General features: G+C 44.6%; 1 protein-coding gene across 4 annotated transcripts in view; it reads left to right on the top strand.

Moving 5' to 3' along the window:
* The first annotated feature begins 1,500 nt into the window (after positions 1 to 1,500).
* The window catches only part of FNIP2 (folliculin interacting protein 2), a 46,910-nt gene continuing 32,108 nt past the window's right edge, over positions 1,501 to 16,302 (top strand). For 2 of the 4 annotated variants that reach the window (XM_042829757.1, XM_042829756.1), the window contains exon 1: positions 14,715 to 15,206. In XM_042829757.1, the coding sequence (XP_042685691.1) occupies positions 15,025 to 15,206 (182 nt within the window). In that variant the 5' untranslated portion in view covers positions 14,715 to 15,024. Of the gene's footprint in view, positions 1,596 to 5,570; positions 5,607 to 14,714; positions 15,207 to 16,302 lie in introns of those variants that run through there. The other 2 variants (XM_042829761.1, XM_042829759.1) reach the window with 2 other exon arrangements.

Genomic DNA, 16,302 nt, shown 5'->3' with positions numbered 1-16,302 from the left:
TCCTCGCTGACATCGTCTGCTCTGCCAGCCACGATGGCTGCCATTTTATATAGCTGCACCCTGCTGCTCACTCCCTCGCAGGGCGCTGTGCCCTCGTGTTTCTGCCCTTCTTTGATGGGTTGGACTGGCCGTAATGACTGGGTGCAGGTGGTGACGGTGGTGGAAATGAAGACTTAAAAGCAGTACATCAGTTTCATGGATAAAGCAGCTGAGAACCTTCGGAATGGTGATCCCTTCTGACGTGGTCAGCTGAGCCTTTTCCAGATTCGGCCATGTTTCAGAGGGAGGACCTGATCAGGCCAGTGGGCTGTCATCTCCTGGCTTATATTTTAAAGATACACCAGCTACTCCTGACACTGGAAAGTTGGCTCCAAGGCGCAGGCTGTCCGTGTCTTCTGGCACTGCTGGATGGTGATGTCAGGTTTTGTGATGGCCCTGCGTCTGCCTTGCCATTCTCCATGTCCTGTCTCCTAGTTTACTGAAGAAGAGTGGGATTCTGCTTTACTTTGCTATTGCTCAGCTGGTTAAAGGTGAGCGTTCGGATTTACGTTCTCTTAGCGGCTGGGTGGACATAGGGTCCTGCTGGTGGACAAGACCACACGTAGAGCTATCAGAGAGCATCCAAAGGAGGGCTGCAGAGGTGGTGAAGACTGTGGAGGGCAAATTGTATGAGGAGCACCTGAGGTCCATCGGTTTGTTCAGCTCAGAGCAAAGGGGGCTGAGGGGAGGCCTGGTGGTGGCTGCAGCTCTGAGCTCGGCTCCCAGGGCGTCAGGGAGACAGCATGGAGCTTTGTCAGGGGAGGGGCAGCTGGGGGATAGGGAAAGGTTCTTCAGCAGAGGGAGGTGGGCACAGAACAGGTTGCCCAGGGCCCTGAGCTGCTGGAGTTCAAACAGCATTTGAATACCTCTCTCAAACACAGGGCTGGAATACTGGGTGTCCAGGGTAGAGCCAAGGGTTGGACTCGATGACTCTTAGGAGCCTTTCCAGATGGGATGCACTGCATTTCTATGAAACCAGCCACATTAAGCAAACACAAATAGAGGCACATCAGAATGGCATTTGGGTTATAAGTTAAGGCATAAATGTATCCACGTGCCCGCACGCGCAGAGATGCGTTACAGACGTGCATTACACATACACGCGCGCCCGCATATTGCCACGAGTACAAAAACACGCGTGGTGCACGTAACACAGCTCAGCCGCGGGAGCTGCCCGCACACACACAGCCGCGCGGGGCTCGTGTCTCTTTAAGGCTGGCTCCCGGCGCCGGGGGCGGGGTCTGGCGCGCTGCCCAGCCAATCGGAGCCGTCCGTGGGGCGCGGCGCCTCCGCGTCCGCGTCCCCGCCGGTGGGCAGCGGGCGCTGTCAGGTGACGGGCGGCCGCCGGCGCCCCTCGCCTCCTCCGCGCGATGCTGGGCGGCTCCGCGGGAACGAAGCCGCGGCCGCCCTCCGCGAACTGAGCCGCTCGGCGAGGGGCCGCGGGCGGGGCGGGGCGGCAGCATGGCCCCCACTCTGCTGCAGAAGCTCTTCAACAAAAGGGGCGGCGGCGCGGCGGCCCCCAGCGGCCGGGCTCCGGGGGAGGGAACCGCTTTCAGGTAGGTGAGCGGCGGAGCGCGAGGTTGAGCGGCGTTCGGGCGGCTGGGTCGCAGGGCCGGCGCTTTGGCCGCGTTCTTGTTACGGAGCGGGGCTGGGCTGTGTGGGGCAGCCGTAGCGCCCTGCTGCTCGCTGTGTGCGGCGCGTAAGGTCTAATCGAGGCTCTCCGTTGGAAAGAAGGCATGTTTTCCGTGCCTGCCCTGTTGTTTTGCTCCGGTCTTACCGAGTGCTTTGTATCAGAGCCCGGCGCTCCGTTCCTTCCCTTGGACGCACTGAGAATGCCCACGTTTCCCTGCATAGCGTATCCCCTGTTAAAAGCTGTGTTTCTTCTATCTGCAGTATCTTATGAGCTTAGGGCCTATATATTTCTTTTTGCTGCTCGCCGGGTAAGATATTCCACACTGGTTTTGTGGTGTGTAGATGGTATGGCACTTAAAAGTAGTAATAATTAAAATTTTATTGCAGGCACTCATCACTCTTTATTGTCCATCCCAGGAAATCCTTTACTACCTGGCTGCTGATTAGGTTTTGGCATCTTAAAGGTTTTGGGGGGACATTTTTTGCGGTTTTTTTGTTGTTTTTTTTCACTTTTTTTTTTTTTTTAATGTTAATATTGCATTAAAATTCTTTCTCACAACTTCCAAATGTGCTGCAATATATATATTTTATTTTTCTAGTGGTCTTTTGGTGACCTGCAGGATTATAATGAGTGGATCTTAAAAGCAACATTCTTAATAGGCTTTCTGTTGAACATTAATTTCTGATTGAATGGCCATATGTGATTGGAAGTAGAAGTGAAGTCTTAATCCTTTGGTAACTTCTGTGTTAAGCATATTGTGCTGGTCACTGTTAGAGGCAGAGAGGCAGGATTGCTTTCTGGTCTAATAGCAAGCCTATGTTTTTAAGGATTTTAGTAAGTTTTATTAGTTAATGAGAGCATTCTGCATTTGGTGTGTCTTTTGCTGTATGTAAGTCTCTGGGACCAGTGATTATCTGTATCCTTGGCCCTTGGATCGTTACAGACCTCTGAAAGCCTGAGTGTCTTCATGTGTGCCCCTCACCCAAAGCAGGAACAGACTTGCTGAAGATGATTCCTGTAGATAATAACTCCCCAAGTTTACCTAATATGACAACTTTTTTTCCTTCTCAGTACATTTTATGATGTTCCCTGGATGAGAGGAGAAGCTTTGTTGCAGAGGGCACTGGACCAGACTTGAGGCCTGTGTGTGAATAGTACTGCTTGTGCTGTTTTCCTTTCATTGGAGCTACAGCTTGACCGAGCATCACAGCTGCTTCCTCTCTTTGGTTCTGGAGAGAAAAGCAAGCTGCCTTGGATGCTGCTTACCAAGATGAGCTGGCACAGTCTCACAAGCAAAGAGAGCTGTGGTGCCTGTAGCTGAATGTTGAGCCACATGAAATGGTTCTTGGCTGCAGGAGCATTAACATTCTAATTTGGACCAGGAGCACTCTTTTAAAGAAATCCTCTCAATTGTCTCCGCTTACAGAACTTTGGCTCCCATAGCTAAGTGGCTTCGTTGTGCAAACTGCATTCCTGTTGGACTGAGTGAAATTAGAAAGTGCTCCAACCGCTGAATGTTCAGTCCTTGGAGCAGGCTGCTGCTGAAACACAAAACCTCACAACATGCACGGTGTGGGTGTCAGGTCCTTAGCACCAATTATTTTATTGCTCTGCGTGGATCTAGTCCTGCTGGGCTGCACTGCGTGCTAATGGGAACACAGCCCTTACCTGCTGGGTGAGAAGGAGGTAAACACGGGGTGTAGGCTTTAATGAGGTGCTGTCAGGATAGCAGGACTTACTGCTGGCCTGAACCACCCTGCAGAATAATGGCACTGCAAGGTGGTGAAAGGGCAGCGTGTGGAACTGTAGAATATCTGGTTTCTCTTCAAAAAAGATAAAAGCAGCTGGGGAGCAGATGGGTACTCGTGACATGACGTTGTATTTGTTATCAGCAGTTTTGAACACACATCTTCAGCTGCTATTCTTCATTACTACTGGTTTTTTGCTTCCCTTAAGTAAAAATATCTGCACGTGCGTGTACATACGTATTTCTTATTTGCTTATCAAATGTGACTTCCCTTCCAAGATAGATTTAGAGTAGTTTGTACAAATTTTGGAGTGCTACCAGGTTCACGTGCAGCAGAAGAGCGGCTATTAGGGCAGGAACAAAGCATCCTCCTTCCCTAGAATTTCTAATTGAATAACCACAAAGTTTACGTGGAGGCTAGAATGTCTCAAGGGCTAAACAAGTTAGTGTTGGTTTTGGGTGGCTTTAAGAAGGTTAGCTGTTGTGGATAGCTTGCTCTTCAGTTTGCAGCAGTTTGTAGTTCTCGCTTGGCTCCGGGGTGAGACCACACAGCAGTGTTTTGCTGTACTTTCAAACACAAAAGATTGAAGCTGTCTCAAGCAGAGGGCTGAGATTTCACAGTGGTTTCATATTTTGTGTGGTTTGTAGCTGTTTTTGATTATGAAGCACCTGTATCCAGGGATATAAAAATGAAAGGACGTATACTTGAGTTCTTGAGATTGCTCTCTCATTGGAAAAATATGTAATTTTTGTGCTGCAACCACTGATAAGATTTATTTTGTGTGTTTTGTGAAGAAACATTGTGAAATAGGCAATAATTCTATTTTACATGGATTCTATAAAAAAATGTGTTACTTCAGCTGGGTTCAAAACTTGCAAACAGGCTCTTACTTCAGCTTTAAATATCAGCTGCTCCTTCTGGTGCCTGTAATGGAACGGATGTCATGTTGTAGCTGCAGGATATCTATCTGGTAACAGTTTGTTAGTGTTGGTGTATGAGATCACTTGTCTGGCAGTTGATATTAATAATTCCTTTGGTCGCAGTGCTGAAATGCTCAGCGAGATCCTACTCACTAGGCATTATTTCATAGCACTTATTACCAGCCTTGTGATGTTCCACCCTCTGAAAAAGGAAAGAAAGCAGTGGTGAGCTTTGCATATGCCAGCCGTGTCAGTTTGTTGTATCTTTCTTTGTTATAATGAAACACTCCTCTGTAAATTCCTCTAGCCTAATTAGGTTTCTCTTGAGGCTTCTTGCAGCTTTGTAAGCGTCCCATGCGGCAGTAGAGATGCTGAGCACGCGTGTACATCTTTATGCGTGGAAGCATCACTAAAAATCTGATTGTGAGCCCTTTAAAAAAAAAGCATTTGGGGGAAAAAAAAAAAACAACAAAATCCCTGTCCTATTGGAAGGGAGATGCAGCCCAGGGCCAGAGCTGAGCATGGGCGTGGGAAGGTTTAAAGGAAGCCTTGGCCTTTTACCTGCTTGCTGATGGCTGAAGGTGAGCCTTAAGGTGCAGCGTTATTGCCTCTGTTCTGGCTTGGCCTCTCCTCGCTAATGAGAGCTAAGAAGTTTGCTCCGCGGAAGGAGATTTATTGCAAGCAGTCTCACCCAAGAAACAGCTTAGCGAGGAAGTGATTGAAAGGATGGTCTTTTGACATGGAAACCACACTTCCAGCCTGGGGCTGTTTTGGAGGAAGACAAAGAAGACCCACTCCTGGCTTTTGAGCTGTGCAGGAACCAAAGCTATTCTCCCTTTTAACGCTGTGTGGCTTTTCCTTCCACCAGAGGCTGCCATCACTGAACAACCTCTTGGTTTCCTCTGGCTTTGCTCTGGGACTTGCTCTTGTTCTCTCTTGAGGGTGCCAGAAGAAACCCTCTGTGTGGCATTCCTGTTGGGTTGTTGTTGTTGTTGTCTTTTTACACCACAGTTGACATTGAGAGAGATCACCTTGGTCATTTTATTTGCTCCCATAAAAAGGCATGTTCTTGCTTGACTGAACAAATAGGTTTTACCAGTGGGTTATCTTGTTTCTGTTTTACAGGTAACTTAACTGTGTGGCTTAACAAGCTAATAACGTGTTTCCTACATGCTTGGCTCTTAAATTGGTGTGCAGTTGGATACCAGGTCCTTGAGGCCTGATTCTTAGGGTACTTCTGCTGTTCTCATGCCAAAGGATGCATAGGTGAGTGCTCTCATCTGCAACACACTTTGCAGAGTAGAAAATTGGACATTCACTCATAGGCAAACCAGAAGAAGTGCTGTAGGCGTGCTTTAGTAGACTCTTCAGTAAACTCTATTGAAGTAACAAAAAAACTTTATTGAAAGTTGAGAAGGATGGAAGGTAGCAGAGATTTGACAGGAACGTTATGGTCATTAAGTTATGTTGTCCTACTTGGACGCTGCTGGATGTAGTTCTCATTTGTAGTAGTGACTTCTCCTTGTGACTCAGTGACAGCCCACTGAAAGGTAAGTGAGTTCAGGTGTGACAAAATAGCTGGGGTCAGGTGGGCCAGAAAATGGAGTAGTTGTTCCCACAAAAGCAATGTATCTCTTGTTCTGATACTGCTGTTGAAGCAGCTCAGACCTTTTTTTCTTCTCCTTTTTCAGAGTGAATTCCTTGGGTTGGTAGTAGCTGTGTGCTAGGGATTCCCTGTGATGCTGACAATCATTTGCTTTCTTCTGTAACCTGCTTTGCTCGTGAGCAGCATTCAGGGATGGCTCCTGAACAGAAGGCTCAGCTTCAGAGCAGCGTGTTCTGTTCTGTATCTGCCAACTGTTGGTTCTACTGAGTGCACCCTTGATTAGGAGAGCGGCATCGTCTTGAATGCCACTTGGACAAATTGCCATAAGAAGAACGTTCTTATGTTATCCTAATTATCGCTCTGTGCCACGTGAGGCTTCTCATCAGTATGATTGCAGCAGTATGTGAGAAATGGAGGACTTGGAGTTGGGCATTTTGTGTGTGAAGGCACCAAATGTGGCTGGCGTGTCCCTTTGCAAGCACTTCCTTGCGATGAAATGTATGATTACCACCAGTGTGGTTAACCAGCCTGGACGTGGCAATTCACCATGTTTGCCTGTTGTGAACCACTTCTGTGTGTCTTCTACCTCCCAGTTTTCTTAACCTTCAGGCTCAGGTTCTTCTCCATTTGGCTTTCTCCTCATGCTGACAGTTCTCACCGCCTTTCTTCCAGCGCTCCATTTGCCCTATTTGCATGCATCAGCTGTGCAAACATTTGTAGCAGTGTCATGCTTTATATACAAGACTGAGGTCACAAGACAAGCTTTAGCAAGGCTGCAAGGTGATGCATTCTTCTGAGGCACCGAGAAGGCTGGCTTAGGGAGTTTGGTTATAGATCTGTCTTTCCAGACCTGATTAGGGCAAGTACTGGTGCTTTCATGTGACTGCAGCCAAAATATTTCTGGTTTTGTTGGTCAACACGCATCCTGGATGGTGGGGAGGTGGTTAGAATTGCAGTGATTAATAGGTATGAGAGTTTTAAAAAGCATTTATCGTTGTTAAAACTGACTCATGGTTTTCTTTCAATGACTTGTGCTGAAATCAAACTTGTGCTACATGTATGTCATGCAATTATCGAATCGCTATGGAGCTTTCTCTGCAGTGTGTTCTTATCTAAATGTCATGCGGCTCAATTTTTCTCCTCCCAGGTGCTGGGGAAGCCTCAGATGTGCTAATGAAATTAGGTGTGTTATGTAAACAAATGGTCAATATTTAGTTGTCTAATAGAGGTGCTAAGGGCTGAGTTGGATATTAGCGCTTTACAATTAGAATTCTGAATGCTTTACTACAGTATATTTTATAATGAAGTCAGGAAGCTTCTTGTGCAGTATCTCCTAGCTTCTGCTAGCATTAAGCGTGCTGATTTATGAAAACAACAGTGGCTTGAACAAATTTGGTGCTTTGGATTTCTGTGCAAAATGTTTGCGCTGAATTCTGAATCTGAACGCTATCTGACAACTGAAGTTGCTTGACTTGGGGGTCTGGGTATGTGAATGCAAAACTTCAGGAGCACAGGAAATTTGAGCTGAGTACACTAGTTAATGGTTTTTGAAGGAAACCCTCAAGAGATGGACTTAGAAACTGTTGAACACACAGTTCTAAGTAGGTTCTTTCGTTAGAAGTGCATCGCTTCCAGATCAGGCAGTGCTTACTGCATTCACATTACAACATTTTGTCAAATCCTGAGAAAAGACAGGTATGGAAACTTTTCAAAATCTGCAGCTTGTGAATGAGCCTGTGGTGACACAGATTGTCTGTTTTCTTTGTTTCCATGTGTGGCTGTATTAACTCATTCAACTGGTATTGAACGGAGTGCTTGTATCTGTCATCTTCCCTTGCCTTTCCCACAAAATGACCATCTATAATCTTCATTTTTAATGCTTTGCTCCATTGGAAAGCTGGTGGTCCTTTTATTTCTTATAAGTCACGGCTTTTTAAACGATGTGGGCAGTGACCTGTTCACCTTCCAGTAAGGAAGGTTGGTAACATGTAGGAAGGCACAAAGAAGAAGGGATTTTTGGTGCAGTTTTGTGCAGCAGCAGAGTTGAGTCTGTGTATGTCAAGGGTTTGCTCTTGGAAAACAGGCTGCAGTGGTGTGGGATGATGTCACTTTCTCCCATGCTGGAGTTACTCACTGGATGCTTGTCATTTCTGCAGCAGCATTGATAGTCCTGTCTGTTTAAAGGTTGGTGACATAACCATCTCCTGCAGAACTTTGTGTTGAACTATCAGACAGCAGGCAGAAATAGCTATCGAGCTGTTGTTCTGGTCCTCAGCTGCACTGAGATGACTGTAATAAAGGCCTGGGAATTGGTAACCACTTTGGTTCACTTGGCTGATAGCCATGGTAACGTGCATCTGAACCCTTACTGGATGCTGGCTTTTAGACTGGAGGAAGGTTGCTCTCGTGTTAGTCAGCTCAAACAGATTCGGGAGCGCCAGCTTCTGCCTTACCATCCATTACATGAGTTTCTGCACAGCATCAAGGTGAGGAGTTGGGAAAAATTAACTCCCTTTGTCAGGATACCATTCGTAATGTCTGTCTGTACTTACTGAGCACTGATCACTTTCACATGCGATTCCAACTTTGAGTGAGTGAATGACATCTGATGACTTGAATATTTCTGATGAGAAGTTTTACAGATACGAATATATTTGGGAGTAGTTTTGAATGGAGATACAAGAATGAGTATCTGAATCTAAGCTGCTTTGTCATTTTATGGTGGCATGTGATAACTTCATAAGAGGGCTGCGTGTAGCTGGACTGGACAATGAGTCCAGGGCTAGAATGGAATGGAAAGAGTGGGAAGAGAATATTGGATCTCATAATGAATATGAGTGATTGTTGTGGTGGTTTTTTTTGTCAACCACCTCTGCAAATCTTTCTACACAATTGACACTGCATCTGCCTGATCTCTTTGTCTGATTTCCCTGTTCTGATTGGAAAAGAAAATGAGAATTCTGTGTCGGTTTGGTTTATTTTGTTGGTTGGTTTGTTTGTTTTTAATGAAGTTGTCCTGAGTGTGTAGTGGTTAAGTGGTCCTTTATAAGCCTCCTCCTGTAGGTTTAATCTCAGGAGAAAGTTATATCTCTTATAAAGCACCTGGTTATGCAAATGTGTCACTGAGGATCACTGAGCAGTTCTTCACTGAGCACTTGAGCAATTCCTACTTGCTCACAGGGAGAATGGTTTCTGATTTAGGTAAGTAGACAATTGCTACACGAGTTTGATGCTTTAGAAGTTTTAGGTTGTTCCTATTAGCAGATGTGTGAAACATGTTCCTATTGCACAGCAAGGTTGCACGTGGCTCACTTCTGTGCGTTTCTTGCTTTTGGTCTATATATTTCACTTTTGACAAACTCTATTTTAGCATGTTTCTGGGCATGAGCAACTTGCACTTATAAACCTGACTGCATGAACTTTTAATACAATACCATCACATTGGATTAAATGTTCAGGAATCTATGCAAGTAGTTAGAGTGGTTGGCCTACTTTAAGCAAGAGGTTATTTCATAACTTAATGACTATTTATACATTCAAAATCCTATGCAATTGGTATAGTAAACAAAACGTAAGTCTCTTGGATAGTGTCTTGCAGTAAGGCTGCATCTGCCATGCCAGGCTGTGGCTAAACTGTGGTTTGTTTGGTTTTGTCTCTCTTATTTCACTGAGAGGGTGGTAAATTAGAAGTGATTTAACTACTCTGAACTCGTACAGAGTTCTGAGACGTGGCTTCTTTCCTTTGTAGTGAAACGTAAGAATAAATATGCACAAGGCCTTCAGGATTCAGTGCTGGAGAACTGCTTTCAGTACCATCTGCAATTGAGGGTTAAGGAAAGTGTTTTGGATGGAATAGGCAAACGGTCATAACAACAAGAACAAAGACAAAAACACAGTATTTTTGGCCATAACTAATGAAAAACGCCGGAGCTGACGTTATATCCATCTGTGTTATCACTTCGTTCAATCTAAGTCAGGATTTCCTGGCATTCATCTATGGAGAGACGATGGGCTTTTGCTGTTCATGCTATAGCATGAGCAACTTTAGGATGATCATGTATTGCCTTCTTGTGCCTGTGTTCTTTCCCATATTCCTGCCAGCAGGGTAAATCAGTGCGTTTCCATAAATATTCAATATACTTTATTCGTTTTTCATTCCCATTATTGCAGGCTAACTTTCCAGTTACATCTTGATTCTCTTTTTATTTTCCAAAGGAGTTAAGAAGCACCTTGCTCTTACAGCAGCTGGCTGTAACTATTTACAGAGAACTCAGCCGTGTTTTGCTAGCTGACCAATTCGAGCTGCTTCAGCTCTCAGCAGTGCTGGCGTGCCACGTTTGCTATCTTAAGGTTTATTTGTCCCAGGTATTAATGAAATACAAGAGTAGAGTTGTAAAACCACGGTGCTGGATATTAAGAAGCAAAGAAAAAAAAACAGCCAAATGAAAAGTAAGACCTTTTTTCACTTGTGAATTTGATGATGCAATTTGTTACTGAACTGTATTCTATTCAGTTTGACGTGCAAGTGCTTTTAGTTACTTTGAGTTCCAAGTGCTGGAGTTCTTACCAAAAGGATACCTTGATGGCTCTGAAAGTAATGCCTGGCATATGTTTCCATGGAAACTACAGCAGGTACAAAGAGCACAACAGCACTGTTTGATAGAGCAGATTCTCAGCTACTGAACACTATTTTTCAGTGTGGACACCACCACTGGCTGTGCGTTTTTCACAGCAATGAACAACAGCCTGCGTGCCACTCATAAAAGTCTGTACCAGCAGAGGAGAGCCATTGCTGCCACTACTGAAACACACTGCTCACAGCCTCACTGTGCTCACATCCACTGTTTGGTCTCTGTACGTGTTCACATGTCAATGGGTGCCTTTTTTTTCTGTCTGGAGGAGTTTGCTGGCACAGTTTTGCTCCATACACATTTCTATGTCAGACACCATTTTGTCAGACGGCCCCTCTGCTGCCATCTGTTGTCGCGCAGCAATAACATGGAGCGGGATGTTGGTGGGAAGGTTCAGCCTCTACTGCTGTGCCACCAACAGCTGCCTGTGACATCGCACACCAACATCACAACATGGGAGCAGTCCTTGTTTTGGCAAGCTGGTAGAATCTTTCAGTGTCAGACAGCACAGACAACGTTGTTCATATCTTCTGTATCAGTTGGCACAAGGATGCATCTACTTATTTCTAATAATATTGTTTCTTAATAGCTTTTATTTTCACGTACTAACCCTACTGCTTTGAGCATGCGTTTGAAAGCAGCGTATTTTTTCCAAGCATACGGACTTGGAAAAAAAAAAAAAAAAAAGAAAAAGAAAACAAACCCAAGTTTTGCAGAAGAGGAAGAAGGAGCAGGCAACCAAGCCAGTGCCTCGGGATGCTGCCTGGAGCTGTGGTGGTGGTGGTGTCTGTGTGGGCCTGCTTGCCTGTGTAGATGATAGGTCTGAGATCAGCCCCTACTTCCCCTTAGTGCTGAAATGCTACATGAGCTGGTTCAGCGTTATGAATACCAGATTTTGCCTTGCATTGCTGCAGTTTTTTTTATTTTTATTTTTATTTTTCTGAAATGTGCGACATTCAGTTCTGCTTCCCTCTGTTAAAAGGAGGGTTGAAAGCACAGGCAGTGAGGCTGGCGGGGCAGGAGGCTTCTACTGGTCTCGTGTTGTGGCGGAGGCAGCTGCCCAACATGCCTTGGCAGTGTGTGCGTTTAGTAGCTCTGCTCCTGGCTGCCGGCCCGGTCACATGGCGCTGCTGGAGCGAGGGCCATGTGAGCGCTGTGTTAGGCCAGACCTGGCGCGGAGGCAGCAGGAGGCGGGCGGCCCGCTCCTGGCCGAGGGCCGGAACCTGCGCTGCTCGCTCCTGCCAGGCCGCTGCCGCTTGGCACGGCTGCTTTGGCTCCAGAGACAGCTGGGAGCTGCTTCCTGGAGGTTTCCTTATCTTTCTAAAGCAGAAAAAAGCCCAGAGAATGTTCTGCAGACAAGCGAGCCTTTGGTTCTTTGCCGACATCAAGATTAATGCTGTAAAACCCCTTTTGCAGAATATGTGACTTAATTTGGACAAACTGCAGTCTGCCAGCTGCTGGAAAGCTACTGGGGTTACAGTTCCCCCGAATAACACCCCTGTGCTCTTTTTGCACTGTGTTTTAGGGGCTAGCAACTCCAAACATTGTCTTGTGCTGGGTATGGTGCTGCTTCAAACATGCTGTTCTTGGTATGTTGGTTTTTTTTTTTCCTGTTTTATTTGACATTATCACTGAGACATTGCATGGAACCTGGCTCCCAGACTTAGAGATAAGCCTCTGGATGGTGAATCCAAACTTATGAAAGTTGGCTGCGTTGTGAAATGCTGCTTTAGCAGGCTCTTCTCATTGGTTGCGAAAAGCTGATGTAGGCAGTTTACAGTGACTTTAACTTGGCATGGAACTGCTTGTTAGCTTCTGTCAGGTGTGTATATGTGTATGGGATGATACTGCTTTTTGATGGAGATGGTGAAAAATGCCTCCAACCTTGCAAAAATTCAGTGCATTCTCTGACCGTGAGCAGATAGTTCGGTTAGTTCTGCATTTGCAGTGAACAAATACACCCAGCGTTGTTTTCTTTTTCATGCAGTACCATGCAAAATTATTCTTCTAAAAAGGCAACATCTGTGGGCAGTGATCTAACATGGAGAACTGCACCACAGCTCTTTCTGTAGGAAAGCTCGAGGTGAGGGAAGTGCTGCAAATGACATGTTCCTTCACTTGTTGCGTGACTAATCTGCAATATATCCAGCCTAACTTGTATGAAGCTAGTAAGTATGTATCATGCTGGAACAAGGCGGTTCAGCTAAGGTTAAACAGTGCTTTACCATATTAGGACTACTTTAAATGATTGTGGAAAACGAATGCGGTGTGGCATCGGCACAGCTCTTCCGAGGCAGTAAAAAAGAGGAGCAGCATGGAGTAAACGCTGTCTTGGGAGAGGAGAAGGGAGAATACATCTACATTGTCTATTAAATAGCCTTAAAGAGGGAAATTCGTCTTTAAGCAATCCGAAGTAGATTTCACTTTACTTACAAATACATTCTGGCGCTCATCCCAAATGTCTGGGTTGTGGGCATTGTTTTTTTGTGTATCAGCTCTGTAAGTATGACTCATAGAATGAAATTCTCACTGAAACAGCAGGCATGATGCGAACTTTCTGTTTTTTTCTACGTTTTGTAAAGCTATCTGGGAAACAAAACCTTGTTGGACACTTCACAAATATTTTGTTATTTGAAAACGGTGTTTAGATTTTAGTGGACAACTGTAACTTTTACAGAAAATTCTTATTAGCTTCCATCATATATATTTCTTCTTCCCACCCCTCGCCTCAGTTCTCCTTACTGGGAATGGATTGGAATAATGTATGCAACTCTGTAAGAGTGAGATGAAGGACAGGAAATGACCTACAAACAGAACAGGTGATGTGCTGTCACATTGCCTAGGAAAAGAAGAATGGTTTAACTCTGCTTCTCAGAGGATAACTTCTGAGGGCGCCTTCTTCCATTTTCTGCAGTATCTGCTCCTTAGACTTGACATGTTCCGTAGATTTCCAGTCATAATTCCCTCAGTATGTCAGGAGTGCTGATGAAATATTGTTGTATAGCTCCCAGGGGGTCTTGTAGAGTTTTAGGGGGCTTCTTGCTGTTGTGTTTCTAGTCTCTGACACTGGGATTTAACTGGATGTTTTGGAACTCTGCACCTATTTCCCTCACCTGGAACTTCCAGGTCTGTGTGTGTATTCACATAATTTGGACTGTTTTCTTCTTTTTTTGTTCTTAACTGCTTCAGGTTTCCTCCTGTGTGTCTGGGCAAGGTGTTCAGTGTTACTATGCTCTACTTGACCACTTTGTTCCAGGGTTTAGATGTTGTGGTTTACAGAGCTTACAAAAAGCCTTTAAGGAGGATGCTGTGCTATTCAGCAGGTAGCGTGTACCGCTGGGGTTTGACATCTTGTCCAACTCTCCTGCTGTATTTCTGGGTGACCATTGGCAAGGTTAGTTTCCTTTTTTAATTCAGAAGGCTAATATCTCCTTAGCTAAGAAGCTGTGTATGAGGAGTTACTGGCAGTTGTGTGGATGTTTTTGTTTTATTTAGTTTCTTTAAGAACAGTGTAGGGAAAGAAGACTCAGTTCTCCAGCAGAATTACATGAACTTGAATCAAGTGTGAAGTTCCATTGGCCTGTTTCAAATTGTGTGTGATCTTTGCTAGAAGTGTTTTATGGGGTCTTTGTCACCAATACTGCCACTGAATTGTTCTAATAGGCCTGTGACTGTAAGTTCTCACAAACGGGCAATATCTGTGACAAACTTGTTTTCTCTTCTTTCTAGCAGCTTTTCAAAACGGTACCTCGAAATTCTCCTTCAAGAGTAAATGTCGTTTGTCCTTGAAAGTAAAATCATTACAGTGCAAAACAGCCAGTGTTTCTTGGTGGTAGTTTCCAACCCCCTCCCCCCCATAAACCATATGGCGATGATGACAGACTCTTATTTGCTCCTGTGCTATATGAGGTTGCTAGGAGTCGTCAGATGACACTTGCTCACATGAGAGCCATTAACAGGGTGTTGTAGCCAGTGTTAGAACAACCTTGCAACGAAGGGCGAGTCACTGCAAAAGCAACTATGCTTTTTTTTTTTTTTTTTAAGAGGCCATATGGTTTGGTCTTGTGACTACATAATTGCCAGCTACCTAATCACATACCAGGAAACAAACACAGTTTAAGTCAATATTAGCTGTTGTATCTGCTGCAGCTTTGCGCCAGGCTTGGTAGGAAACTAACACAGCAAGAGAATGGCTTCTGAAACTTGGAAGTAGTGTCTGCTCTTCTGTGTGGAATAATTGCATTGGTACTGTAGCTTCAGCTGTATTTCTTCATGAATGGCGTGTATTTGCCTCCTCTTCCTCCAACAAGAAAACATTGGATTGTGTTCCTGTGTAGGGAAGAAATCTGATAGGAATTATCATCGTTAATGGTTGATCTATAGTAAAGAAACCTACTCGAGGCTGTATCTCTTCAGCTTCTTGCAAGAGGATTTGTAGCAAAAGAAAATGTGTGGGGGTACACCAAAAACTGCAAATGCAGAGGAACAAATAGAAAGAGCAAGAAACAACAGTGATGTACCGCTTGGAAATGATTTCTCTTGTACCAAATTAGATGAGAGGATTAGAAAATCTCTGAGAGACAGAAGCGTCAGCTGTGTGAGCAGAGTGACTAGGCTGCTGCAAAACAGGTATGTATGGAGTTTAGTTGATAGGTAAGACGTTTGATGTTCTCTGAAGAATAGTGGTCTCTTTTCACTTAAGGTTATATAACCTTACCTTCCTTTTCTAATTGCTTTTCCACTTTTTAATTTTTTTTGCCACCTTCTGCATTACTGGGTCAGATAGCACTGGTTTGCAGGCAGGAGAGAATGCTCTGAAGTGGGGGGAGGAATAGGGGAGGCAACCCTGTGCTTTGCTTGTAAAAGATCTCTAGATCGAGCGCTGTCTAAGTAAACGAGCATCAACAGCATTTGTTTACGTTGTGCCTTCTTTCAGGTGTGTGCCAGCATGCTGCATGACTGGGGAAATGTGGTTGAGGGCAGCCTTTTCCAAATTCTTCTAAAACAGCGTTAGAATAACTTTTGTACATTCAGTATTGCTTTTAGAAAAAGCAGCAGATCGGTCTGTAGATTTTGGGCTTCTTATTTCTCTAACCTGAAGGTGTTGCACTGAAGTGGTGATTAGTCACTTTCTAAGGTCTGCTGAAGTAATCTTCAAATATAAATAAATAGGGCACTTTTTCAGTTATTGCAGGCGTTCTGATTGCTTTAAAAGTCAGCTAAAAGCTTACTCTGCTTTTTTTTTTTTTTTTTTTTTTTTTTTTTTTTTTTAAAGAGTTTGGAGATCTCTAGATCTCTACTAACTGAGAATAGCGATTTAAGACAGTATGGGGCAAGCCTTTGTGGCTCCCTTCCTGAAGCAAACAGTTCTGCTTTCCCCTCGGTGAGACTTGAGCCTCAGTGTCTGTGACCTGTAATGGAAGGAATTGTGAAAAAGCCAAAGGACAGTGACGTGTGTGCCACCATTGGAGAGATAAAGTAAACTTAAGTTTAACAGGAGTTGTCCTTATTAATTTTGTAGGCATAGGTAAGCTGGTTTTCCTGTTGTATGACTGTAGACAGCTTGATGTTATTTCCTTATTTAGACTTGAGGGTGTTGTTTATTCTAGCATCTTCTAGATGTGGGAGAGATCCACTCTGAAGGTGAGATCAGATAAGCTGAATGGTTCAAACAGACTGCTGATGCTGAAGGGAGTAGTGACATTGCCTCTTTGTCCTTTGCTTT

The sequence above is a fragment of the Centrocercus urophasianus genome, unplaced genomic scaffold (genome assembly GCF_019232065.1).
Source record: "Centrocercus urophasianus isolate 14NV4802_14NV808 unplaced genomic scaffold, USGS_Curo_1.0 seq_32, whole genome shotgun sequence".
Taxonomy (NCBI): domain Eukaryota; kingdom Metazoa; phylum Chordata; class Aves; order Galliformes; family Phasianidae; genus Centrocercus; species Centrocercus urophasianus.
The sequence above is the reverse complement of the archived record's forward strand: the minus strand, read 5'-3'. Positions and strand labels throughout refer to the sequence as shown.